Here is a 27,809-nt window from a genome sequence, read left to right on the forward strand (position 1 = left end):
CGTACTTCTTCTAAACACAGTTCTACATTGCACTGGTTTCTGTCGGTATGACATCGTATATTACAGCACTATTACTGTCCCTTTGTCCTACAAACCTGTATTCTTCAAGTGTGTGTCCTCAACTATGGGCCGTACCATTCCTGTCCTTAACGGGCCAGCACTGTACTTCTCTTTCTAGGTGACTGAACTATATTTCAGAAAAGCACTCAAACGACTCACTTCTTTGTCAACATCTACACAGTAAAAGTAATTGCGGATCCATTTGGTTCTGAATCTGAATTACAAATAAAATATAATACATAATGAACGAACACTGAGGATCTTACTGTGCAACTTGCATCGATTAGAAGTTAGAACTGGATAAGGTTAAAGTCTTAGCAACTATAAGACAAAAACAACCTATTTTCAACAGAACCAAAGTGTCGTCGCAAATATGTTGTTTTTGCCATAGGACAAGGACGGTGGACTGTATGAATGAGCCTATTGTTAAAGTGAGTAATCTCCTCTAATCTGGTGGCGACCTGTGGCGCGGCAGCTCCAGATCAGGAACAGGTTGGTATTCCGATAGCCTCCGGCCTGTGGCGCGGCAGCTCCAGATCAGGAACAGGTTGGTATTCCGATAGCCTCCGGCCTGTGGCGTGGCAGCTCCAGATCAGGAACAGGTTGGTATTCCGATAGCCTCCGGCCTGTGGCGCGGCAGCTCCAGATCAGGAACAGAGGTAAGCAGAGAGTGGACGGGTGACCTGCGGCCCAGTGGCGCTGGCGGAGAAAAGGAAGTGTCATTATTCTGAGTTGGTGATTTGACCTGGAAATATCTACGTTACCGGAGTAGACCTTGATCAGTAAGCATGTTGTATTTTTTCCCCTTTTGTCAGTCGAGTAGATAGAGAGGCCGCCTGGGAATCGGAAAGGTAATCTTTTCGACACTTGTCGAAGTGCCCCTGAGCAGTGAGCACTGACACTAAAAGGGCCACTTCAGAGACAAGAAACACTTTCCTGGGGTTTTCATGTGGCCAATATGTGTTTTTAAGATATTTTAGTATTTCAAAGTCACTGGTCTCACTTCCTTCCTGGACTACATGTTGTCTCAGTAAAGGTGCTGCCACACTATCAAAAGAGCCGCGCACGTTTTCGGCTGCGCACAGCTTCCAAACCGGGTTTTCAGACAGCTGGTGGATGGAAAAGAAGCTCCACTTCCGCGGACGACTTCCGCGACGGCCATTTTCCCGGAAGCGCTCTCCTCCGTGTCAATCGTCCGCGGAGGTGGAGCTTAATTCCCATCCACCAGCTGTCTAAAAACCAGCTGCGCACACGCCGCACAGCTTCTTCTGTCCGCGGCGCAAAACCGCTTAGGTGTGGAAAGGGCTTAAGACAGCCACAAGGTGGGGTGAGTGCACCAAAGCATTATGGTCATTGTAGTAATCCAGCAATCCAGTCAAACATCCAACGCTAGTCAAACACACAGACTTCATTATTGTTCTGGCAATAGAGTGCACATTTCAAATTGTGCTACTGTTATCTACTTTACTACAAATACTATTAACATTGAGTGACCGGAGTTTCTTCCCATGCACTCATCATAGCCATCTGAACAGCTATCAGATAATAAACATAAACAAGCATAAAGCATACAGTGTTAAAATTGATAGCTTGTACAACAACAACAACAACAACAACAACAACAACTCACTGCCACTGATGAAGGCGCTGTGGTGATGGTTCAGACCGGGTGTCCTCTGCAGGTGAAGTTCACTGCACATAAAGCACAAGTTCATTTAGAGCACAGAACACACTTTTCAGTCACAGCATCATGTTAATGTGGTGTGACAGAGAGAAGTGGATTCACACAAAGACACGAGACGGTGCGGCGGTTAGTTGCTGCTGTTCTCGCTACCTGCTGTTTATTTCCATTATCAATAATATATATATATATATATATATATATATATATATATATATATAGTGTGTGTGTGTATATATATATATGGTGTGTACCAAAATCTCCTGGAGGGGGCGTCAACATATGTGTCACGTGGTAGCGGCCGCCATACTTGTTGGCTTGTCTAGTTTGTTTACATTGAGCGACTATCCGGTGCACTTGTATACGTTCTTTTTTTAAACTGACCTCACAATGGTGCAGCCTTGCTCAGTAAATAAGTGCCACAGCAGGTCACGTCGAAGGAATGAGCCAGAAAACAGAATTCGATTTTCAGCTTTCCAGCATGGAGACAGCATCAAGGAACCCAGATTGACGAGTTTACAAAAAGACGTAGAATGGCTTGGATCTCGGCTGTACGGCGCACGGGCGCAGAGACATAACGTTCAACAAAGTATCTAAGCACAGCCGTGTTTGTTCACGACATTTTCCTTGTCCTTGTAAGGTTTTTGGGCCCGACGTTCTTTCTATCCATCCTGGTGTTGGTTCACTATGTTGTCGCCAAGAACGAGCTCAATATTTACAAAAACAGACCACCGTCACTCTATTCTGAGTGATGTAGGATAGAATTTAAAGCCCACAAGAATGGCGCCGCTAGCTTTTCAGACGCCGCCCCCTCTTGGTGACATACAGTACTGTACACGTTTTTACACACTATAGCTCACTGTGAGACATAACATGTGACATACTGACATTCCATCACGACATAAGAAATGTCACATTCAATCACATGACATAAGAACATGTGGCCTTCCATCACATAACAACATGTGACATCCCATCACATGACAGAACAACATGTCACATTCTATCACATGACATTCCATCAGTAGGTGACAGAGGATTTTGTAACTTGAGTTTTTTTTAGCTTAGTGTATTGTTAGGGTATCTAACAGCTACAACGGGGACCAGCTCATGCTCATCTACATTTCCTTTCATTCTCATTACAGCATTTGAACTGAATCACGGTGCACAATACAATGAGCGTTTGCGTTTGTACACTCGGGCTACAGACTTGTAAGGGTCCATTTGGTTCCACTTCAACACTCATTATTGTAGTATTTAATGACATATTCAATTCCAAAATGGGACAGACAGCCACTCCTGTCTTACTCCTTTACATGAGTAAGACAAAGAAACTAAACGAATCCTTGGAGCATACGACCATATGAGTCAGACTCACGGTGTGGGCCTGTGCGTGCTCTCTGGTGTAGACTCTGGCCTGAGGAGACTGCATGCTGTGGTGCTGCCGCTGTGTGGTCTGCAGTTCTCTGAAAAGGAACCTCGTAGCTCTTTGACTTGAGGCCTTAGCTCCTGGGTCAGCCTCTCCTTCACTTTCTGGGCCTTCCGCTGCAAAAAAAGAGAGGTGGGGAGACGTTATCAATGCACCATTGTGGAAATGGAATGGATGCAATGCAAAGTTGGCCTGATTAACTCAGCTCGTAACACAGAACCCTGATGTACTGTATATTGGTATATAATATATATGCAGGACAAATTGGCAAGATTGTCTTATTTGTTCCTCTCTGAAAATCAATGACAGGGGAAAATACTCAGATTAACAGTGCTACGCTATCAGTTCTAACCGCACATGCTGAAGACGCTCAAACAATTCCCAGCCGAGTCCCACCCACACTTGCCACAGGAATGCATTGCTGGATGTGTTTTTGATTTAAAGAACAAACACATGTGCAGAGTTTTGCCTCTTTCGCAGCCAAATAAACACCCAACGAGACTAGGCAGGAGCCACAGGGAAGTAGGTAGCTCCTGGAGTACCTTTTTCAGATTCCTGGAAGCCTGTCGGGTGGAGGAAGAGGGTGGGATGGCAGCGAGGGCAGGAGGTACCGCAGGCGATACGGAGGATGACACAGCAGCCGCAGGGCTGTGCAAATCCTGGCCTTGGCGCTCCTGGGGAACAGATAGCGAGCAGTCATGTCTCTTATCTCAACGGAGTGCTTGCGTTGGCACTAGCTGTGCGAAAAGCTTTGACCCTTTCGGTCTATGGGTGGACGTGGCTGCGTGGGCAGAGAGGCCAGATATCAGAAGGTTAAAACCTTGGCTTGCCCCATCTACAGTACGCGTCGAAGTGTCCCTGAGCGAGACACTTAATCGCTAATGCCTCCCAACTGAGCGCTCATCAAAAAGCCATTTGAGTGAGCCATGCATCTGCTGGGTGAATATAGAAAAGTAATTTCTCCGCTCCCCTGGTGACCATACAATACTCCCCTTCCCTGGCTGTTCTTGGCACATGACATTTCAGAGCGTTGTGGTGTGATGTGGTGTGAGCTGCAGATATGCTATTTTCGGCACATGGCGAGTTCTGCTCAGGGGAGGCAACATAAAGTAGATAAGATAAGGTCAGATGGAGTTTAAAACAAATCAATCATGATGTGACACACAAAATAAAACTACTTTCCCAGCTGCTGAAACACTCATACACGCATTCATCACATCCCGGCTTGATTACTGCAACAGTATCCTCAACGGCACCACCAAAGTCCTCAACAAACTCCAATACGTTGAAAACTCAGCTGCCCAAAAGTACCTACTCCAGAGACCTGTGACCTGTCCTCCACGACTCCCCGTCGAACAAAAAGGTCAGTGTAAGACCTTGTTACAAAGTCAAAGTCGTACGATTAGTCACACACGTTACCGCATTGAAATTTGTTCTCCGCATTTGACCCATCTCTTGGAGCGGTGAGCCGCAGCGTGTGCCACGCTCGGGAATCATTAGTTGATTTGACCCCCGATCCAACCCATTGATGCTGAGTGCCAAGCAGGGATTGGGTAGCATTTTTGCAGTCTTTGGTATGATCCGGCCAGGGATCAAACCCCCGACCTCTCAGTTTCAGGGCGGACACTCTAACCACAGGGCCACTGTCTGGTTACGGGCCTTGTACATGTGACACATAACACATATTCATACAGTGGAAGTATGCACTATTCGCTGCAGTCCACTCTCTGGTCATTTCTGTACCTTCAGATCGAGAGCATGTTGAAGCTTCAGGCAGATAAACTCCTGCTCCTGTAGGTGGAGGACATCTTGACAGTCTGCAAAGCTCTCAGACATCTAAGGAAGGAAGGAACACACACACACACACACACACACACACACACACACAAGCCAACATTTAAAGAAAAATGTGACACGTTTAAGGGCCCTTAATGTTTTCCTAAAGGGCAACTTCTACGATTTCTAGCCGGACTCTGGCAAAGAATCTGCAAGTTATCGTTTAACATAGTGATTGGTGATAATAAATCATAGTATGAATAATATCTATCAAAATGGGCAACAAACGGCAATGATTCAAAGAATCATTGCCGTCGGTGGCTCGTAGCGCGCCAAGCGTGTAGGTCTGCTATTTTTGAAAGATCGAACGACGACTGACATACTGTAGAAACATAGCTTTTTCAGAAAACTGTCAGGATGTAGAAGACATTTTTAGAATCTGATCTCAGGTCAAAATGGTTTAAGAGTCTGGTAGTGCTGACTGGGAGGGGGGAGATCATTCCACTGCTTCAAGACCGTTTCCCACCAAGCACCATCAATTCTTTAGATGTTCCACTTCCATGTACTGTACATGCAATTCCTATTTTTGTTTTTAGCCATTTGGTAAATCACTGAAACGACTATGTGGCAGGTATACTATACTACGTTCTGATGGTCGCTCCACCCTTAAAGTAAAATAATACATGACTAGAGCCTGGCCGACGTTTTGCCCAATTTGCAGTCATTACTAATTGTGTCCAGATTTATAACCACTTTCCACCTGGCAGCCCTAATTTGGGCCTGTCTTTAGGGGTGAACATTTTGAAACGTTTTCCCAAAATCTTGTTTTAAAGTTTAGCACATCTACAAGATGATTGAATAAGACTTAAGTGGTTAAATCAAATAAAGTTAGGTTTATGTGTGCATTTTATATTTAGTTGTATACATTAGTTGATGTTACATGTTCTTTTCAGATACTGTATATTGAAATGTAATATATAATGTTATCCACACCAATGCAACTCCATGCAACAACCATTATCCCCAATGGCAGTTGCAAGGAGTTGCATTGGTGTTGCATTGGTGTGGTGTTTTTAAAAAAATGTGTTGCTAGGATTTGCGACTTGTTGCATTGGTGCGGTTTGGCCTTTAGAGTTAAAACATTTCATAGTATAGACTGGGGTCCCATAGATAAAAGATTCTATCAAATTGCAAGGAGTTGCAGTCCATGCATGGGCAAATACATCAAACCTTGAAATGGAAAAGTTTGAGAACCACCACTCTAGACCAGTGGTTCCCAAAGTGGGGTCTGGGGACCCCCAGGGGTCCTTAAGGGAGTTCCAGGAAGTCCCCAGCTAAATGATAGTTTGGAACCAAATGGACCCTTATGGGTCTGTAACTCTCTTTGCACACTTTCAGAGTTAAATTAACATTGAATTTACTATGTAAATTGGGGTCCCAGAGATAGAAAGTCTGTAGACAAATATGCATGTCAAACTGGCGGTCCTTGAAATTAAACAGGCTGAGAATCACTGCTAGACCCGTAAACATCTCTAATGGGGGTCCCTGGCATATCTTTTCAAATGGGGGTGTCCGCGGGCTAATTAGTGTCAATTTGGGGGTTCTTGACATGAAAAAGTTAGAAAACCACCACTCTAGAGTCTAGACCATGGGTTTTCAACAGGTAGTATTGCACGTGGTCCCTGACCATGCATTTAGTAATGTAGGATTTGTTGATTTGTTTTAAATGTTCTTTCCACTAGTTGAGAAACCGTGAACTGAATGACCTGGTGACCTTGATGAGTCTAGTTGAGAAATCGTGAACTGAATGACCTGGTGACCTATGATGAGTCCATCCATGTAGTCATTTACTGACAAGTTAGAGTTCAAGAAATTCAACAGAAAAAGGTTTAGAGTTAGAATCTCAAGAAGGGGGAAGTGCACCGGATTGTCTGGTTGAGTCATTATTATTAGGACATTTTACCAGTAGTAGTCAACGGTTGAGAAACAGTGGGATGTATACACATGGGATGGATAGCAAGTGTTAATTTACAAAAGCACTAATCTTAGCCCATATCCCCACCCAACACAATAGTGGTCCCCAGGTTGATTCTCAGTCAGGGTGGTGGTCCCCAGGTTGATTCTCAGTCAGGGTGGTGGTCCCTGGTTCATAATCAGTTGAAACCCCCTGCTCTACGTGCATCATAACAGAGTGCTAGTCATGGCCACCTTGTGGAGTGCTGCCTCCAGGCTGCTGGCCCGGTCCCGGAGCCGTCTCTCATTGGAACGCAGAGCCAACAGCTCCTCGGCCAACCTCCTCTTGTCCTCCCTCAGGGAGAGAAACATCTGGACCTGACGCTGGCTCTCCAGGTCCTGACAGTGCTTCTCCTGAGAAACACACAACGGGTGGAAGTGTAACCTATTGACCGAGCTTAGAAACGCGATGGATTTTTAATTACATTGCAGGACTGAACGAACCTCGTCTGGAACGAACTACCAACTAACTGGAAAAAAAAAGAAGAAGAAGGAAAAAAAACAAAAACATCACCCCTTCTTTGTTCCAAGGGGTAAGCAAAAGAAAAACAAATTCAAAAGCTGGATTTCCTAAGGATTTCCTACAGAATTTAATAATGGAATAACGGGAGCTTCGGAAGGGACCTAAATTGTGTTAAATTGTTTTGCAAGTCTTTATTTGGCACTTAAATCTGCCCTGATCCCAAGCTAGAGCTCTTCCATTGTTCCAGTAAGAACTCCACAATTGAGCAGGAAGAATTCCTTCATCCACTTAAACCCTATATACTTGTCGCTATTCTATATAGAATGGGGACACTAGGGTTCAAGTGGTTCAATATGGCTCACACTTGTGTTTACTTTCTATGGATCAGGGGCAGCAGGTTGGGCTCGTGACAACACTTCACGTTGCACTGCGCAGCGTCATTTCAGGACACCGGCCCGGCACCGCCCAAAGCTAAGTACACGCTAAACAAAGCTGCAGTCAATACCGACAATTAGAAATGATGCTACGGAAAACAACACTCAAGGGACACCTGGAAGACCTATATTTTTTAAACACTTAAGCTCTATTCAAAGATTTTCTAAAATAGCCCGTCTATAAGCAACACAACACACGTTGCATCATGATTCTTGGCTTATGATGAAATAACAGGGCTGCCAGGTTGTTAAGTGATTAAATTTGGCACTTTACCCATTTTCAAACTCTCTTCGTAGAATCCGTCCTCACTAATGCTCATCATAAGATAATCATATACTCACTCTGTGTCTCAGAGGAGAACTGTTCAGAAACCTGCTTACAGGGCCGTTCAAACTACAACTATCGAGTCTGTCGAGTCCACACCAGAAATATAACAAAGTCAATGATGAACATTATTGTTATTGCTATAGTTACATGTGGAACTAGTGCTTGTTGTGAACGGCTTTGTAAATTACATCCTCCGTAGGCAGGTTTGATCATTTAAAAACAAGATTTAAAACGTTTTAATGTTTGTTTTTATTGATGCAAGAACAATGGCTTCAATTTCAGTTCGGTTTCTGAACTGTCCACAGCTCACCAATGAGACGCAGAGCGAGTAGACAGAAATGGTACCCTCATATAACGAGCATTAGTGATGACCAATTTAGGGCTGTCACAATTATCACATGATCATCTAATCGCAATTATTTTAGATAATCGCAAGACTGCCCAGTATATGGGCGTATGGGCACTGATGACGCAGATGTTTCAATGCTCAATGACCAAAAACACAATTAAATCGTTAATCGCAATTACTTGCGTGACAATTAATCGTCACAGCCCTAGACTAATTATATAACGATAGGTGATGTGCTCCTTTAGCCCATTCAGGACCGAAGCATTATGTTACACTTTCCCTATTGAAAAATAGAAGATCTACAAGCTCGTAGCACGGCACTCTGTGCCGCACTACGAGCTTGTAGATCAGCTATTTTAGAAAAATCTTGAAAATGTGGTGCAAATCTTTGAACATATATTCTTACAGAGCGAACGTTTATAACTCGTTTAAATCTTTGCTTCCGGGGGGTCCTTGACATTAACCCATTCTGAACGGGAACCCATTATGGTGTTAGCATCATGTTATGCTTTAGCTATTGAAAAATAGCAGATCTACAAGCTCATAGCGCGCCACCGAGTGGCGCGCTACGAGCTTGTAGGTCTGCTATTTTTGAAAAATCGAAGAACGACTGACATTTTTAGAATCTGATCTCAGGTCAGAATGGGTTCATCAGACCAGTTGTGTGTCCAGTGGAAACCTCGTATGAATCTGATCTCAGGTCAGAATGGGTTAAATAGTTTGAGAACCACTGATATAGAAACATTGGTTTTTCAGAATACTGTCTGATTTAGGAGCAATTCTTTTTTTGAATCGTCCTCAGATCTAATTGGTTAAATAGCTGATCTACAAGCTCACACTGCGTTGTGAGCATGTAGATCAGCTATTTTCGGTGTGCAACCCAAACCTTGCGCACCAGGTAGAAATCAACCTCCAGTGGTTTGACAAGTTTGAATTTTTTCTTATAATTTTTATCCCACAATTCTTTAACCCATTTTTCAACCCCGTGTCAATTATCTAATGTGACCCTTGGCTCTACACACCCTCCGCCAACCTGGGGAGAGCATCAATCATCTATCATCCATCTATTTTATTTATCTTTCTTTAGTTGTGAGCAACAAGATTTGTATCTTGTACAGGGCTTATATTAAGCAAGTAAGCATCAATAATAACAATAATAATAATCAGTTGTCTGCTTTTCTGTGAAAGCCCTAACAAATGCTTCCTTTGAGGTTAACATATTTGCATTTTACCAGAAAGATAACGCCATGAATCACTCACAGTGATTTCAACACTTGTCAGTCACTTGGCATAGGCTAGCAGCACACACACACAGCATGCATGCATTGTCAGGGAGCGTGTGAAATACACAACACAAACGTTAGCAATGTTTTTGTTTTATTTGTGTTTCTTGTTGTGTCTTGAAATGAGCTGACTCGGAGATTATTCTTTTTTGAATTATGAAATGGTGTTGGTTTGGTGGTGGTGTGACAGTTGTAGTTAGTAGTGTAGTGTTTCAAATAGTAAGTAATATAAGCACTTTAATTTGAAATATCTTTGAAATATGGGATTTTTGCATGCCATCATGTTTGGTGGGGCAGTCAGGGCATTTAGGCATTGCCCCCCCCCCCCCCCCCCCCCTCCCGTGCCCATGCCTATATCCGGCCCTGATGTATGAGTGTCCAAGTCGCTCCTTTACACCTGACAGGGGGAAGTTTCCCTGGTTGGACGTAGCGCGTGGAAGGAACACGTTATTCCAACCAGTTCCTTTCCCCTCCATCAGGCGCCCCGGCTGGTCAGGGGGAGGCAGTTTAAAGAAAATTATTACTGCATGTTCTTTGTGAGGGTAGCTACCCTAGGGGACACGGGGAGAACATGCAAACTCCCCACAGAAAGGCCCTTTCGCCAACCCCGCTTCGGGTATGGGCAATGATGACGCGGAGGAGAGGACACGCCGCCCACAGCGCCCACAGCGTCCCGAGCGGGAATCGAACCCAGGACCTTCTAGCTGTGAGGCGACAGCACTACAGAGTGGTTTGACATGTTTACCTGGTACAGTTCTTCCATGGTGGCCTCTTGTTGCTGGATCCTGCCCTGCAGAGAGTCCATCTGCTCCCGGCCCTCTGTGATCCGCTTCTGCATGCCCATGGCTACCTGGAGGCCTGCAGCGCAAACAAAGTCCCATAATAGAACAAAACCCACACAGACATTTTCTCATCCTCATGAATCCCAACCTGGGCATGTCATAATATCCATGACTTTCCTGGGCATGTCATAATATCCATGACATCCCTGGGCATGTCTATGATAATACGTGAACATTTGGGGCAAACATTAGACGAAAATGGCCGATCTACAATTTCACAAAATGTGTTGTGAGGTAATGTAGATTGTGATTTTTTGTGAAACCGCTGAGGGACCCCAGTAAATGACGTATAGGGATGAGTGGTAAAGTCCTGGCCTATACTTAGTCGTACTACAACATTTACAAATAGCTAAAAATTGACAATCTACAAGCTCACAACACGTTTCATCATGATACACTGTTGAGCTTGTAGATCTGCTATTTTCACTATTTCTTATTTATTTTTATTTGCCCAAAATAGAGAAGCAGGTTTAATGTGGTTAACGCATATTGTAATTACATTGTTACACTGTAGTGTAGTATAATCAAACATAAATAAAACAGAGGGGATAGCAAAAGCAGAGTCATGGATTTCCACCCAGCGAGTGAGGAGCGAAGGAGCAGAAGACGAGACGGTACGAGTCAGAGAGGACATCTTCATCATCTGTTTCACATCAATTCTAGGGATGGAAATCCCTAGAAATCTTTCTTCAAAAGGACAGGTGCTTATGAGCACCAGATTACAACTGCTCCAACTGGAGCAGAAGTACAACACCCCCCACTGGCCCGCCCCAAAGTAAGATTCGCCGTTATCTAAGGGATTAATACCGCTACAGACAGAAGATATTCCAGTACAAATAAATTATTACAGGTTCATATGATGTGAAGCAGATGACGCCGTCTTAAAGCCAAACAGATGTTTCTTTGATAGGGAGACGTTTTAATCAAACGGGGCTGCCTTTATAAATGAATTGTGTGTGTGTGTGTGTGTGTGTGTGTGTGTGTGTGTGTGTGTGTGTGTGTGTGTGTGTGTGTGTGTGTGTGAGAGAGAGACCGTGTCCATCCGCCCCCTCCAGGGTCCTGAGGCTTCTCTTGGCCTGCTCCAGCTCGGCGTGGCTGGACTTCAGTTGACTTCTCAGCTTTAACACATCACCCTTGTGCCCTTCTGGAAACACGGACACACACACGGACAAATGGACACACACACACACACACACACACACACACACACACACACACACACACACACACACAGGAGGCACGGCACTAAATTACATTCACACTCGATCTTGTCAGATACAGGATACAGATGGAAGGAGGAGAAAAATAAATGGGCTTGGTTGACTTGTGAAAACATACCGGACGTGGTTTGTTGTTTGCTTTAGCCTTTAGGTGGAGCAAGCAGCCGATTATGCTTGGCAACGAGCTACGAAAGAAGTGCCTCTTTCCAAGAACACTGATGTAACTGAAATATATCTAAACCGATATTTAGAACAACAAAAAAACTACGGTACTTCTTGCTCATGTAGTCTGATAACCACTTAACCCTCTATTATACTTTGTTGTACAATACGGTGGCATACAAAATAGTAAAAATAGCAGATCTACAAGCTCACCACGTTGTGAGCTTGTAGCTTTGCTACTTTCACTGATAGGAGGATGAAAGTCCTAGATGTCTGATCATGCAAGGTGACAATGGAATAATCAATCCATAAGGAAGCAGTGCCGATTTGAAAATCCAATTGACAACAAAAATGTCCGAACTATACTACAACCTCACAAAGTGTCATAGTCTGCTAAGTGCGTATCACTGGCACACAAAGTATAAATCGAGCCTTAACCCATTCTGACCTGAGATCAGATTCATACGAGGTTTCCACTGGACACACACTGGTCTGATGAACCCATTCTGACCTGAGATCAGATTCTAAAAATGTCAGTCGTTCTTCGAATTTTTCAAAAATAGCAGACCTACAAGCTCGTATCGCGCCACTCGGTGGCGCGATATGAGCTTGTAGATCTGCTATTTTTCAATAGCTAAAGCATAACATGATGCCAACACCAAAATGGGTGCCCGGTCAGAATGGGTTAATGAATGCTACGTTGAGTAATCCTCTTTCAAACATTGGCACTCTTGACGATTGGTCTCAGTACCCGGACAGGGTTTTTGGAGAGAAAGGAGGACTGTTGTGTAATGTGATATATATACATTCTGTATGGTCGATCACATCTTACCAGACAGTAACAGCAGTTGCGTGCGTTGTGCGTTGACCCGCGCGCCGAGCTGCCGCTTCTCCAGGGTCGCCTGCTGGAAACGGCGTCTCTGCTCGGCCAGGGAGGCCTGCAGCTCCCGCCCGTCCTGTTCCAGAGCAGCCAGGCCTGAATCGCGCTCGGCCAGCTCAGCCTGTTTTTGGCGAGAACCAGCGTTTAGATTTTAATTGGAATTGTAATACAACGCTCTGGGGTCAGAGGATAAGGAGAAAGAAAGGCTTTATGTCAAGATACTCTTTAACCAGTATTCAGCTAAATGACATTTATTTGGATTTTAACCACTTAAAGCCAAGTGGCAAATTCCTTATTCTTGAATCGAACAAGGGTATCATCAAACCCTTCTCCTCACCCGCAGCTGCTGGACTTCCAGCTTGTGCTCGTTGAGCTGGTCGGTGAGGTGGTTCTTCTCCTGGTGGAGGGTGTCGATGATGCGGCCGTGCTGCACCGTCGTCTGCACGTCGCCCTCCGTCTGCAGCCTCAGGAGCTCCAGCGCCTTCTCGCGGTCACCCAGCTGTAGCCTCAGCCCGTCTGCCTCGGCCTGCAGAGCCCCGCAGCGGCCCCGGGCCTCCTCCAGGCTCGCACGGCCCTGTTCAAATACAGTGGACAAAAATCTAATGATTTTTAGGCACGCACAAAAGTGAAGCCGTTCTCACACTCATACACCCTCCAATCACGTAACAGCCACAATCGTAATGGTTCATACAGTATGTGGTCTATTTAAGCTGACTGACATTCACTCTTTTACATGCTCTACATATCTCGGTGCTACCACAACGACAGCTCATCAATGGACAAACTCCCCAGTCATTTCATATTAGGTCACTTGACGCAGGTTCATGTGTGTTGTACACGAAATGAAATTCCGGTACAATGCAGCGCAACCCAACAATATTACAAAACGGGACAGTCCCAACAAAAGCACTGAAAGGAATCCCAACAAAAGCACTGATCAGTGATCACATACACAAGCTCTCACAATTGTCCAAGTTTCATAACAAATGAGTGCCCTCGTTCTGTCAATGTTCGTACGTTCATATAAATCCAAAGTCTGTCTCTTTCATTTTACTTTCTCCATTCACTCTGCCCAACATACTGTATATTCATATGATGTGATTTTAACCATTTCCTCGTTCCACTCTTTAAGCCCAAGTGCTCCAACTTTTACAATGGTGTCCTATGATCATGTTCTTAATAAATATCAGTGTATCTTTATGTTCCGCCCTATATGAGGTTGTCATAGTTACAGTCATACTGTATGTTTATTTTCATGTTCATGTACATAGCAACTGTGCATGTATGTTCTTCCCTATGAGGGGTTCATATGTCTATTAGCATGTCCATGTCATAACTGTGTATATTTAGGCTCTGCTGGGGGTTGTGTGATGTCAGAGTCCGTGTCATGCTTACGCAGATTGTTGTGGAGCCTCACAGAGAAGAGCCATCATGCCCAATAAAATGCCATATCGCAGCAATAGATGTTTTTTTGTTTGTTGTTTTTCCATCTCAATGAGTGTCAGACTGAAACGAATGCTTTTTTAGTTTTCTAGGCCAGCCCTCCAGGGTCTTGCAAATATCTAGTAAAGCATTTAATCATGTAACAATGTCTGATTAATAAATCCAGATGCAATACAAAATAATCTATATAAAATAAAATAAAATCTATATGAGGTGTAGTCCAACTTAAAGGGACACTTCACCCTTTTTGCAAAAAAATATATGTTAATGACGTTTAGAAGCTTTAGATCACTTTCCTGGCGGTATTTATGTGTGTAATATGTGGTTTTAGATATTTTAGATTGTAGCAGTGAGCCTCTTGTCTCTGATGTCATGGACACTGGTCTCACTACCTTCCTGGACTACAATTCCCATAATTTTTTGGTGCACTGCTCCTCCTTGTGGATAGGGGGGAGAGCTGTCTTACTGAGACAACATGTAGTCCAGGAAGGAAGTGAGCCCAGTGTCCATGACATCAGAGACAACAGGCTCACTGCTACAATCTAAAATATCTAAAACCACATATTACACACATAAATACCCCCAGGAAAGTGATCTAAAGCTTCTAAACGGCATTAACATATATTTTTTTGCAAAAAGGGTGAAGTGTCCCTTTAAATTATACTGTATCCAGTTATCTCACCCTCCAGACTAAAGGTGGGCAACTTTGACGATAGAGAGGGCCACAATATTTCCACACTCACTCCAGTGGGGCCACATTGCATAATAATGTCATAGCAAAAATAGCCGATCAGCTATTTTTTGCTATATTTGAATTGAAATCCAGAATATTTGTTTTGCCATTTTTTTTTATTGGAATCTTGAAGTAAAGGTTTTTTTGAATTTCAAATGGATTTAGTTATAGTTATCTTATAACTGTATGAATTAAATACAAATTCATTGGACATAAAAAAAGAGAAGACAATAACATTGCAATACTAGTAATTAACTGAAATCAATATAATATATCAATGTTCAGATATTAACCTGATGGCCGCATTACGTGATGGTGGGGGTGGCATGGTGACCCCCGAGCCGCCAGTTGCCCATGTATGGCATAGACACCAAGCCCCCAGTAAGGCTATCCAACGTTGAAGCTGCCGTCTACCTACTGGCGAAACGTGGAATTGCAGCACTTTCATGGAGGTGGACGGACGTTCATGGCGTCATGTGCGTCAGCCCGGACCTCACATTTGAGGCTAGGCTAGGCTAAACTTCCGCTCGCTCGAGCCATTGAGTTATAATGGTACTTCCGGCAGTCTTACGGGTGCTTCAAAACGCCACTGAGCAACTTCTATTGAAATGAATAGCGGGGGGTTGGGGGCTAACGCTCCGGTTCGGTCTCTATCTTTTTATTACTCTATGATAGACACACACCAGAGTCACACTGAAAACTGGAGCCTTTTCCCTGAGTGACGGACACAGATAGACTACTGTATGTCTGGCTGACGCAACACACCGGCTTCACAGATTGGCCAGAGGCGTCACATGACGTTTGTACCACTGTAGAGATATAAGAGATAGTGTGTGGTTGACAGAACTGCATTCTGGGACAGAGACGGAGAGTCAGTACTGCATTGTGGGGCAGAGAAGACAAACAACCTGATGTTAGAATGTTCCGCTGGACCGTCCGTCTGAAAGGAGGAGCAGATAGATGTCTCCATGCAACTGTGGTGCTGCAGGACAAGCTGTACTGCTTTGGAGGAGACAGTGATCCCATTGATGTTCTCGTCTTCAACACAGTGTCTTTATGCTGGAGGAAGCTGACCCCAGGGACGCCGCCAGGAAGAGGAGGAGGACGCCACCTAGAGGTTCCATCCAGGCGCTCTGGCCACACAGCTGTGTTGGTTGAATATATAGTCTACATCTGGGGAGGGAGGCCTTACTGCAATGTGCTTTATGCATTTGATGTTGACGCCTACAGATGGTTCAAACCCAGGGTTTCTGGCACTGTTCCAGAGGAGAGGTACTACCACTCAGCCTGTGTGTTGGAGATGGTCATGTTTATCCATGGAGGATACACCAAGCTGACTGGATACACTAATGACATGTACAAGTTGGACACCAGCACAATGGTCTGGTCTTTAATTAACACCAGAGGAACTCCACCTCCTGCTACATACTTTCACTCTGCCACCATCATCGGGACAAAGATGTTTGTATTTGGGGGCGTTGGGGACAAGTACCCCCTCAGAGTGTTTGACACAGAGACCAACCTCTGGCTGAGCACACCATTTCCACAGCCTCATCCAGAAGGACTCTATCATTCAGCATTTACCTACAATGGAGAGCTGTACATATTTGGTGGCTGGAACAATAATGATGTGTGGAAATTCAGTCCAGAGACCTTCTCCTTCAAGAAGCCCTGGGTTGAGCCCAAGGGAAAGGACTGGGAACGATGTATGAGATATGCTGCTGCATACATGGTGGGAGATCGTATCTTCCTCTTTAGAGGACCAAGAACGTCTGATGACCTGTATGTCTTAGACTTCAATCCTAGCCTCAAGACATTATGCAAGCTAGCAGTTATTCAGAACGGTCTGGAGCAGTCGGAGCTCACACACGACATCAGGTGGGAACTGGCAGCCATGACAACCAACAATAACAACCCGACGACGCCGACATGATAAAAGCGTGCCTACGATAAAGAAGGAAATATAAATTATAAAAATCACACCCGTGTGAAGTGAGGGGCGCTAATATATTAAAGTCTAACTCAGTCATGTTGATTAGGTGATGTAAAACAAACGGTGCCAACACAAACATTAAACGCCATTAACAATAAAGAGACAATATGACGTAAACGACACATTATGGCGTAAAAGTTCCCTTCGTTGTCAATGCGTTTACTAAACAATCTTTGAACTAAAGACAAACATTAAACCTGTGTATAGGAAGGGCCCCTCAAAAATCTGACAAATTCATAAAACGGCAAAGAAAAGAATTACACTTGTGTGAAGTGAGCGGTGCCTTTGACTTGTTTGTCTGGGGCACCCGTCACAACTGCCCCTCCCTACCTACCCTACCCTACCTAAACCACCCACACCCTCAGATCTGAAAATATATTCCTACTGGAGGTTCCAAATACGTACACCATGGGCGACCGACCAGGCCTTCCTTCTGCTGGGCATAATAGTCATCAGTCCAGTACCAAGAGATAAAAAAAATTCCATGTTTATCCTGATTTTCTTTTTTTGCCATTTCTTAATTGGAATCCTGAAGTTACTTTTTATTTTTTTCAAATGCATTTAGTTATAGTTATGTTAACTTTATGAATGAAATACAAATACATTGGACATAACAAAAACTAGACAATAACATTTTAATACTAGTAATTGGCTGAAATCAATAATATATCAATGTTCGGATATTAACCTGAGGGCCGCATTACATGATGGTGAGGGCCGCATGTGGCCCCTGGGCCGCCAGTTGCCCATGTAGACCATCTGGAAATCTAAGCAGTGCAGCCTAAAAACCAAGATCCAACTGTATAACAGCTATAGAACAGCAACGTTAAGTCAGGTTTGCTGTATGGCTCAGAATGCTGGCGAGTGGTTGAGACTTAGAGCGACATGAATAAGATCAACTCATTCCACAATGGGCGTCTCCGGAAGATATGTTGCATCTTTTGGCCAGAAAAGATTTCCAATGAGGACCTGTACAAAAAGACGAACTGTTGCAATGTGGTACTGGAAATCAAACACAGACGGTCAGCTGGCTCGGACATGTCCTCCGAATGGATCAGAACAGCACTCCTAAAGTAGCCTTAAGATGAACCCCACCTGGAAGGAGGAAACAAGGGAGGCCAAAAACAACCTGGCGAAGAACTGTGACCTCTGAAGATGGCAAATCTGACATGGGCGAGGCTCCACATGCTGCACAGGATAGGACCAGATGGAAGCAGATAGGCTCAACATGCTGCACAGGATAGGACCAGATGGAAGCAGATAGGCTCAACATGCTGCACAGGATAGGACCAGATGGAAGCAGATAGGCTCAACATGCTGCACAGGATAGGACCAGATGGAAGCAGATAGGCTCAACATGCTGCACAGGATAGGACCAGATGGAAGCAGATAGGCTCAACATGCTGCACAGGATAGGACCAGATGGAAGCAGATAGTCACAGGATAGGACCAGATAGTCACAGGATAGGACCAGATAGTCACAGGATAGGACCAGATGGAAGAAGCCTTATGTTCCACCAGGAACGAAGAGGAGTAAGTTATCTTACCAGAGTCTCCATCCGAGCCTGGCAGTCCTCCCTGAACGTTTGCAGTCGTTGGACCAGCCGGCTGTGTTCGTCCAGCTCTTTGCGTAGCTCCTCCACGGTGGCGCAGAGGCCCATGCACCTCACCCCCAGCAGCTCGCTGCGTTCCTTCTCCTGGGACAGATCATCATGTGCCTGACGCAGCTCCGACTGACGGAAGGATAAACAGAGCGGCATGAGTTATGTTACATTTTTTCTAAAACTTCCTTAAATTACCATATCAGTCCAAGTTGAACTTTTAGCCCTTAAGAGATTGTCCCCCATCTTCCAAAGGTTTTGTGTACATAAGTGTATGCAGTGTATACTTTAGCAGATCTCCTCCTACATTTAAAAATGTCATTCATGTTGAAACAGAGTGGACAAAACACACTCATGTCATGGTTTATACGACTTCTGAATAACAAAGGTTCAAAGAGGAAGCAACAGAACTGGGGAATCATTTCCCTTTATGCTGTTGAAGGATACGATCAAATTTGGTATTTAGAATTTTTGCACTATGCAGTCATTGAATTATAGATATTGCAAGGGAGAATTGAATATATTGGCTAGCTGATTATATAAACGTTTGAGGAAAAAAAAACGAATTAATAAAATAAGATAATTAAGTTGCAAGTTTAAAGACAACAGACAAAAATAACAAATATGGTTTAAACAAGAACTATGCTTATTCCATGCCTGTGAGTGTGTAGCTAGTTCTAAGGCCCTATGACGCAACATAGGGAATTCCAAACTAGCCATTACAGGTTCTAGAACCAAAAGAACTTTGGTTCTAGAACTGGTTCCGCTCTAGATTCTTGGATTCATGCTTTCATGGAACGGGCAGAATTCGTTTTTTTTTCGTTCCAGTTCCGAAACCAACTTTTAGGGTTCTGAACCAATACATTTTCCGAGTGGAAACACTCTGAACTGGCTCAATATTACTAGGGGGGAAAAAGGAAGAGGTTCAACCACGGTGTAAAAAAAAGGGGCCTCAGAGTTATCAGGGTCCTTGAAAATTAAACGTCTGAGAATCACTGATTCTAATCACTGATTAGAATAACTGATTCGAATCACTGATTCTAAACCTAATCACTGACACGTGGGCCCATCATGGTACCGTGATCTGGACACGCTGGGATTCGAGCCGCTCTGCTTGACGCATGAAGGCCTCATCCATCTGGGCCTGGGTCTGGGAGAGCTGCCGCTCCAGAGAACACACCTGCAGCGGCGCAACATGTGGGAAATATTGAATATGGTTGTTTTTCGATTGAGAAAACACGCCGACCTTCTTCATGTTGTTGACACAGTACTGCTGCTGGCTTTGTGCACCGGCGGGCGACGGCAGAAGAACACTGGATGCGTTTCTCGGCTGTTTTGACAAATCCTGTGTAGACATTTGTGCTGCATGTGCAGCGGTTAGTGTCTCAGCCCAGCCTAAGGCGAGCACACGCACGCACACGCACACGCACGCACACACGCACACACACACACACACACAGTCAAATCAAAGTGACAGACATGTATGTCATGTTAGAAATGTTAGCCAATAGCTGCTCAGTTGAATAAGCCAACGAATATCCGACAAAGACATACAGTACCTCTCCACCCCTCCCCCCCCCCCCCCCCCCCCCCCCCCCACACACACACACACACACACACACACACACTCCTGTCTTGAATTCTATAGGAGGCTACCCATTTCCCTGTTTATCCCCAACGGTGGTCACAATCTTCCTGTTCCGATAATTAAACATAAACAAACACTCCACTGTCGGGTCATTCTCAGGCCAGCTGAGGTTCCTTTACATCCATGTGGTCGGCTCATGTCTGCTTTCCTGACCTATACGGTCTGCCGTCTATTACGTACACACAGATTCAGCACACAGTACACTACAGCCTTGTTTATACTGTAGCATGAGCTGATTTTCAAGCTAAATGAGATGTGCTCTTTTATTTAGATATTTAGATGTTGTGGTTGGCTAGGACACCTACTGGTTGACAAGAGGCACTGCATGAAGGTCAAATCACAGTTCATCCTCCGCTCAAACATCTCAGTGCTTGTGCGGGGGACCCGCATACGAATCCTGGGTCGGACTTTAAGCTTCAGGCTTGAGGCACATGCTTCTGATTACAGACAGCAATTATAAGCAAATGATAGTGGAATGATAATGACTGAATAGCAGGAAATAAGCAAAAGATTAAGAATGCATGAGGATAATTATATCCAGCGAATGAAGCAGAACTACCAGAGGAGACTGTGAGGTGAGGTCTGTGAGGTTTTGACAAATGTGCTGTGGGAAGTTAACATTGGAATGAACTACCTGCCACCTCAAATTTGATCACTTTTAACCTCACATGCCATGATGCAATGTTTTTTCTTTGTTTATTCGTTTTTTTTCCCCTTGTGTATTTTCATTTTCTTACCGCATGCCTATATGGACTAGCATTCTTGCTAAACTCTGGCACTTTTACATCTTATATTTTTATTTTCCATTATTTATTTTGAGGGTTTTCTTTACACAGACACAAGGACAACACAGCAGACTTACATACAAAACAGTTACTTACATAAAAACAACAGTAAAGAAACAAAGAAAAAAAATAGAAATAAAAGAGAAAAGAAAAAAAAAATAATAATAATAATTTCCAAGTGGGTTGTGTAATGCATGTGTGCACGTTAAGGTGGGTTCCGTCCTATACAGAATCAAATGCACTCTTCGATGTGATCCAAAAAGGGGGTCCATACCTCTACAACTACATCTGCCTTATTTTGTGTTTCATACTTGAGTCTCTCCAGTGGTAGTAGTGACATTATTTGGGCCATCCACATAATATGTGGATGGCCCAAAACAGAACATATTATGTTCTGAGGGTATTTCATCTGTCTTCCACAAAATCAAGATACATTTCTTTGCCAAGAATCTAAATAGATCAAATAACATCTTATATTTTTATACTGATGTTCATTCATGTGCTCAGTCCCTACAAAACAAACAAATAATTGAAAAAATAAATAAACAGATGTTATTGCACTAACCTTGTCTTTATAAAGGGACAGGGCGGACTCCAGTTCAATGACCTGACACTCGTTCAAGCAAGCATGGCTCTCTGCTTGGTTTCTAAAACAGACATAAAACAGACATTTGACGACGTGTGTGAACTGTGAATGGTTGAATGTAATGCACAATCTATGTAAAGCGCCTTGGATAAAGGTGCTGAAAATAATAATTAAAATATGAAAATTTTAAGGGCTTGTGAAGTTCACAAGCCCTTAAAATGTGCATATTTTAATGTGAACACAACAGTGAACATGCTACTGTAGTTTCTCCATTTGAGTTTCTGGAAGAGGTCAGTTTATCAGTCAACATCGCCACCTCCTGGTCATGACTGGCAATGAGCTGTACCATCATAGTAATGCAATATTGAAGCAATGTTATGGTGTGTCCTGTAAGTCCATGTGGGCTGGGCGCCTTTGGTGCATGACACAAAAATAAAGAAATCTATCTATCTATCTATCATAGTACAATAAAAGGTGAAAACTAGACTTCAAGGACATTGGCGTGGGGTGCATTTCTGAACGTAAATGTCAACACTAATAAACATGTGAATATGTGAAAATAAAATGCATGAACATTGTAACCTGTATTTAACCAGGAGAGTCGCGTTGAGGTTCGAGGTCTCATTTACAAGTGAGACCTGGGGCCTATTTCACGAATCTTGGATTAACTAATCCAGGATATAGGCCAAAGCCAGGCTTTTAAAATCCTGATCTTTACAGCCTGGTTTATTCCGTTCCACTAAAGCCAAGCGAGGCTCAGAATTGGCGGATTTGGCGAGCCGGGATCAGCAAGCCTGGCTTAATAGAAAGTCTGGCTTGTTGTCTCTAGACCCCTTCTGTGGATCAAAGATTTACTGATCCTTCTTCTTCATGGGGTATTAAGGCAGTTTGCATCCTTAATAGTTGCATTACAGCCCCCTTCTGTATATCTCATTGTCTTTACTAATCTATTCAAGACCAACTGAACTTAAGCTTCTAAAATAAATACTGCTGCTATAATTAAAGAGAGAACATACTCTCAATAGTGGATAGACTGAATGATTAACTACCCCAAAAATATAGTTTACATTTTACCACTACTATTAACTTAAAACAGAATTCTTAATATTGTAAGCATAATGATATTGTCGCATTGTGATATTTGGCCATAACTCCCTCCTCTGAGGGAGCTACCTTTGGGGAAGGGGGTTGTTTTCCAGACATGGGCCAGACTGGTGAGGGTCATAGGTTCATGGGTTAGCATGCCAAAGTTTGTGCTATTGCCATTGAGAATGCATTGGGCGTTTAAGTTACATAACTCCGAAACTACAAAACATTTCAAAGTAAAAAGTTCCAGCATGTGTTTCCACAGTAAGCTGAATTTTACAAAGTGTGAATGGAGTTTCTAGGTGAAAGTGATTTTTTGAAGTGCCACTATCTGCCTATAAATGTCTCAAATTTGAAAGCACTATATTTCTAAAACTATGAAACATTTCAAAGATTCCTTTTCAGGCACACATGTCCACCGTAGGATGAACCTAAATAGGTTTGAATGGGGTTTCTAGGTGTAAGTATGTAGGACTAGTAGTGGGTGAAACGTTACAATATGTTGTAAAACAATGAGTAATGGTAATATTTAGTGGTTTTCACTTTTACAAAGAATAATAATATAATATAATAATTATTCTTAACCGTGCACTTGCACGACAGCAAACCTATTCATGGGGAACATTCACCAAAAGCAGCTGATCTACAAGCTCACAAGCTGTCATGATGTTGTGCAGCCTATATATTTTGGTTATTTGATTTTATATAGTGCTTAAATTAGTCCTTTAATGCAGACCGATACAAATAAGGCAACATAAACCCATAATAATTGAATACATCTGGAAAACATCATTGGTTTGTGATCAGTTTGACTGCTTAATGAACAGTAAAGACATCAGTATTAGGTTAAACCTGGCTGTTAGCCTGGTCCGGAGCAGGCTAAGTCCAAAGCATAAGTTCCCATGGTAACTTATGTAGCATCACTTTCATGAAACCGAATCAAGCCTCAACATATCCAGGTTAACTGGTTAAGTTAATCTGGCAAGATCAACCAGCTTTCATGAAACCGGTTAAGCACTGATCCAGGATATATTAAGACAGGATATGTGTTAAAGCCCGGCTTAATCTCTAATCCAAGTTTCGTGAAATAGGCCCCTGGTCAAGACGAGGCCAAAACAGCACAAAAACAACAAAACTAAATACAATCATAGTTAACGATTAATTTACCTGTCTTTTTTCTCCTGTAACATCATTGTTGCCTTTCCTTGGTATTTCAGTTGCTCACTCCCCAACTGTTCCGCAGCCTGTAATTAAATAATTAACAAAAGTACATACAGTATTGTGACTGCTTGAGTTTATCCATAGGACCAATTTAAAGACAACGACTACAGAACTTTGGGAAGAACAGAAATGGCTGCCTTTTTCCTACATTGACAATTGAACACTTAAAGCTGCAAATCTGTTTATGTTGAGCTAAAACGGAAGACCCATTTGGGCAGGGGAGATATTATTCCTTGAGATTCATTCATTCACCTCTTGTCCACCGAAGAGGGTCGACATATTTCAATGGAAAAGTAGGGAGAGCACCTCTGAGCACGGCAATTGTGTTAGTTACCATACATAAAAAAAGTAAAAGGTAAAAAAAAGAATACGAAAAAAAAGGTATGGATTGCATTGCGTGTCTCTCATGTTCAAGATCTTATACAGTAAAATCCTTCACCCATTTACCTATTTGTAACACATATATCTTGGTTACATTTGTACACTCTCAGAGATAAAGACTGTGAGGATACCTTCGGAGGGAACTGGCCGGGGCTGGCAGTATCATCGCCTGGGCAGGCAGCGGCATGGCCGAGGCTAGCGACGGAGTCACAGAGTCCCGCCTGCTTCTCGTGAGCCACGAGGTCAGAGTACACGCGTCTGAAGGTCTGCTCCACTGACTCCGATGTCCTGCCCAGAGACCTGGCTTCATGCTCCGTCTCCCGCAGCCTCTGGTGGTCCCCAGAGTCAGACCAGCTGATGCTCTGGAGCCCCCCTCGCATCCTGTCCATCTGATCAGAATGTTGCCTCAAATCCTTCATCCTAAAAGGAAGAAGGAAAAAAGAAAACGTGCAGGTCAAACTGACTCTTCCACTTCATTTAAAATGGGTTGTATGCATTACAGGGTTTGAAAAGTTCATTGATTGCACATTGTCTTTACAGAAATTGCTTCTGATGGTATGCATAGTTTATGAACTCCTGCAGAGGTCAAATGTCCCCTCAAGGCCTGGGCCATGGCTCAATAGAGCGTTTGCAGTCCCGCCCCCTTTCATGACGCCACCAGGCGCAGGAAATAGTTTCCAATGCATTTTTCCCCATAGTCATTTCAAAACGTATTTATTTAAAGACCTTATAAGCGTTGCACAAAGCCAACTCTTGTCGTGACAAATCAAACAAACATCAAACTCAATATTGTGGACCAAACAAATAATTTAAAATAATTTTAGAAGAAAAAAAAAAAAAGAAGGGTTGTAACCTGCCGTTTTCTTCTTCTTTTATAATTATTTGTTCAGCTCGAAAAATTGTGTTTGTTGTCATGATTTGTCACGACAAGAGATGGCTTTGTCTGCGGCGTAAACGTCTTTAAATAAATACTTTTTTGTGGCGAAAACCACAAAAAGAAAACATTTAAATGTCCCCTCAAGAGGCCTAGACATTTGCCAGACCACAGTTCTAAATAAGAATTTGTGACCAAATCTGACTGAGGGACTGCCATTGGATTTTTTTTAATTTTAATTTTTTCATGTCATGTGAAAGCAGGGAATCATAGCTTCAAATTGACTGAATATTGGTTGTTCAGTTTGACGCACCAGTTTTGGAGATATGGCTTATAGAGTAATGTCTTGCAGAAAACAGCGAGTTGAGAAAACAGGCTTGAAAGGTTCACTTCTGTGGTCTCCAACATTACACCTAGCTACATGTTTAAGCATTTATTTCATATTTACATTTACGATTTCAGCTTTATTTCAGACATGCTATAGTAGCGTATATCTATTCTGCGTCCGAGCATATATGGTAACACCCCGCCTGCCTCTGATTGGCCTACTGACACTGCCCGTCTTGCCTGTCCTCCGATACTAAAAAAAATACTATTATACTAAAAAAGATAAAGATCAACTGAAAAGTACAGTACAATAATGTTTCAAGTTTACACATGTATACAAATAAACAGGCCAACGGCATAAACAATATTAGTTTGCCTCTTCTACAAACATAAATGTTACTGTCGCGCGTGCCAAGCTGTCATTATCTTGTATTATATCGTACTTGTATTATTTATTTATTTCCCACCACGGAGTAACCTCTTGGCAGGCAGACTATCCAGCATGTATCTTCCACCTCGGAGGAGGTGTTGGTAGGCCAATCAGAGGCAGGCGGGGCGTTACCATGTCTATGCTCGGACGTAGAAAAGATATACGCGCTATAGTATGTTAAGAGTCTGCCTGTACTATTAACTCATTTAAAAAAAAATATATATATAAAAAAGGTTTTTCTCCTCTGGTGAAAAGCTGGATTTTATGCGATGTCAGTCAAATCTGGTCACATTTGTTCAACGACGGAGACCTATCATCATGGCTTCACCTGAGGTCGGACAGGACATCTCTCTCCACCTGGACTTCCTGTAACTCTGTCTCCAGCCGCACGACCGTCTGAAGAAAGTGGAACCTCAGGTGCTGGTAACGAGCATGTGTCTGCGTGTGGCAGGGGTTTAACCAGGGATTATTGTCAACTCATTGCATTTCCATCCATGACCCGACAAATCACAAAGACACCACCACGGATGTATATAAAGAAACACAACAGACCTCCTCAAGCTGCTTGTGGAGTTGAGACAGCTCTTCTTCAACTGGGTTCTCCAGCACCTCCTTTAGCAATGAAATGCCCTCCTCCTCCTGGAAGCTGAGACTCCTTCGGGTGACCTCCGAACTCAAGTCATCCTGGTCATAGCCCAGAGGCTGGAGCACTGAATCATCTGCAGGAATAATAAATGCACTTTTAAAAGGTTATGTACTGTATGTCATACACCAACACAATTAGCTACTTTGGCAGCTGTGCATTTGTAACTTTGCTACATTTTTGAACATTTTATCAACTGAACTCTTAAAATTCACCTGAATTACCTGCCTACACATTATTTACAGAGGAAAAGCACTTAAATATCAGTTTACCATTTGATAACCTACTCCAAAGAGCAGCTATAGTTGCACTGTAAGCTTGTAGATTAACTATACGATAGCTGTCTGGTATTAAATCACCGCCCGTGTCTACATGTCAAAGTGTCCCTGAGCAAGATGCATAAAACCCCCTAACAGCAGATGACCACCCGAGCAGCCATAACAAAGCCAAGGCCACAACCACTATTATGATGACACAAGTCACACAACTCACCCATGTCAAACATGGTGGTAAGGCAGCTTTGAGGCAGTGTGTTATTGAGGCCGCCAGCACTCTCCAAGGCTTGTTTGGTTGCATGTTCAACCTCTTCCTGAAGCATTTGGGTCTCTTTAGTGCGCTTGTCAAGCTCCTTGCTGCAAACAAGTCAAATCGTCAGTATGCCATGGCATGGCCCATGGTGCCATGAACTTAAGTGAGTCCAGGCCAGGGTGTGTTTAGTGTTTTGTTTACCTCAACTCGTCTAGGTTCAGATGGCTGAATGTTACAGGAAAACGTGTGCGGTGTGTCTCTGTTAAGGGAGGTTAATTATCAAAGGAAAGTAGTTAATGGTTAAGGCAGTTAATTAGAAACAATAAGTTACTGCGGCACTATGTCACCATCGCTCAAGAAAGGACAGGTTAATGTTTATCAGAAAGCAAACGATACCTTGATACCTTCCATTGTTAGAGGTTTGACTTTGAAATCCCGCTGACATCCTCCCTCCTCATTGCATAGGCTACAAGGAGCTAAGTTCATTAGCGTCGTCAGTGACTCGTCACCATGGTAACCACTAACCAGGGTATAATAACGCTTTCATTATTAGCAGTGTCACGTTGCGAATATGAATTATGCATTGTTGAGTTGATAATATCAACAACAA

General features: G+C 43.3%; 1 protein-coding gene across 1 annotated transcript; it reads right to left on the reverse strand.

Annotated features, from left to right (window-relative positions):
* Nucleotides 1-565: 565 nt before the first annotated feature.
* LOC308317027 (uncharacterized protein) lies at nucleotides 566-27,644 on the reverse strand. The gene is made up of 20 exons (XM_080765818.1): nucleotides 27,604-27,644; nucleotides 27,401-27,458; nucleotides 27,164-27,303; nucleotides 26,581-26,747; nucleotides 26,357-26,466; nucleotides 24,529-24,817; nucleotides 23,963-24,039; nucleotides 21,689-21,770; nucleotides 19,769-19,870; nucleotides 18,637-18,822; nucleotides 13,258-13,494; nucleotides 12,873-13,041; nucleotides 11,692-11,802; nucleotides 10,562-10,674; nucleotides 7,155-7,313; nucleotides 4,914-5,006; nucleotides 3,713-3,844; nucleotides 3,120-3,286; nucleotides 1,691-1,752; nucleotides 566-759 (listed from the first exon to the last, which is right to left on the reverse strand). Exons 1-20 carry the CDS (start codon nucleotides 27,608-27,610, stop codon nucleotides 653-655), a joined length of 2,568 nt encoding a protein of 855 aa, XP_080621944.1. The 5' UTR covers nucleotides 27,611-27,644; the 3' UTR covers nucleotides 566-652.
* Between the last annotated feature and the right edge of the window lie 165 nt (nucleotides 27,645-27,809).

The sequence above is a fragment of the Protomyctophum bolini genome (assembly GCF_963924005.1).
Source record: "Protomyctophum bolini genome assembly, chromosome: 6".
Taxonomy (NCBI): Eukaryota; Metazoa; Chordata; class Actinopteri; order Myctophiformes; family Myctophidae; genus Protomyctophum; species Protomyctophum bolini.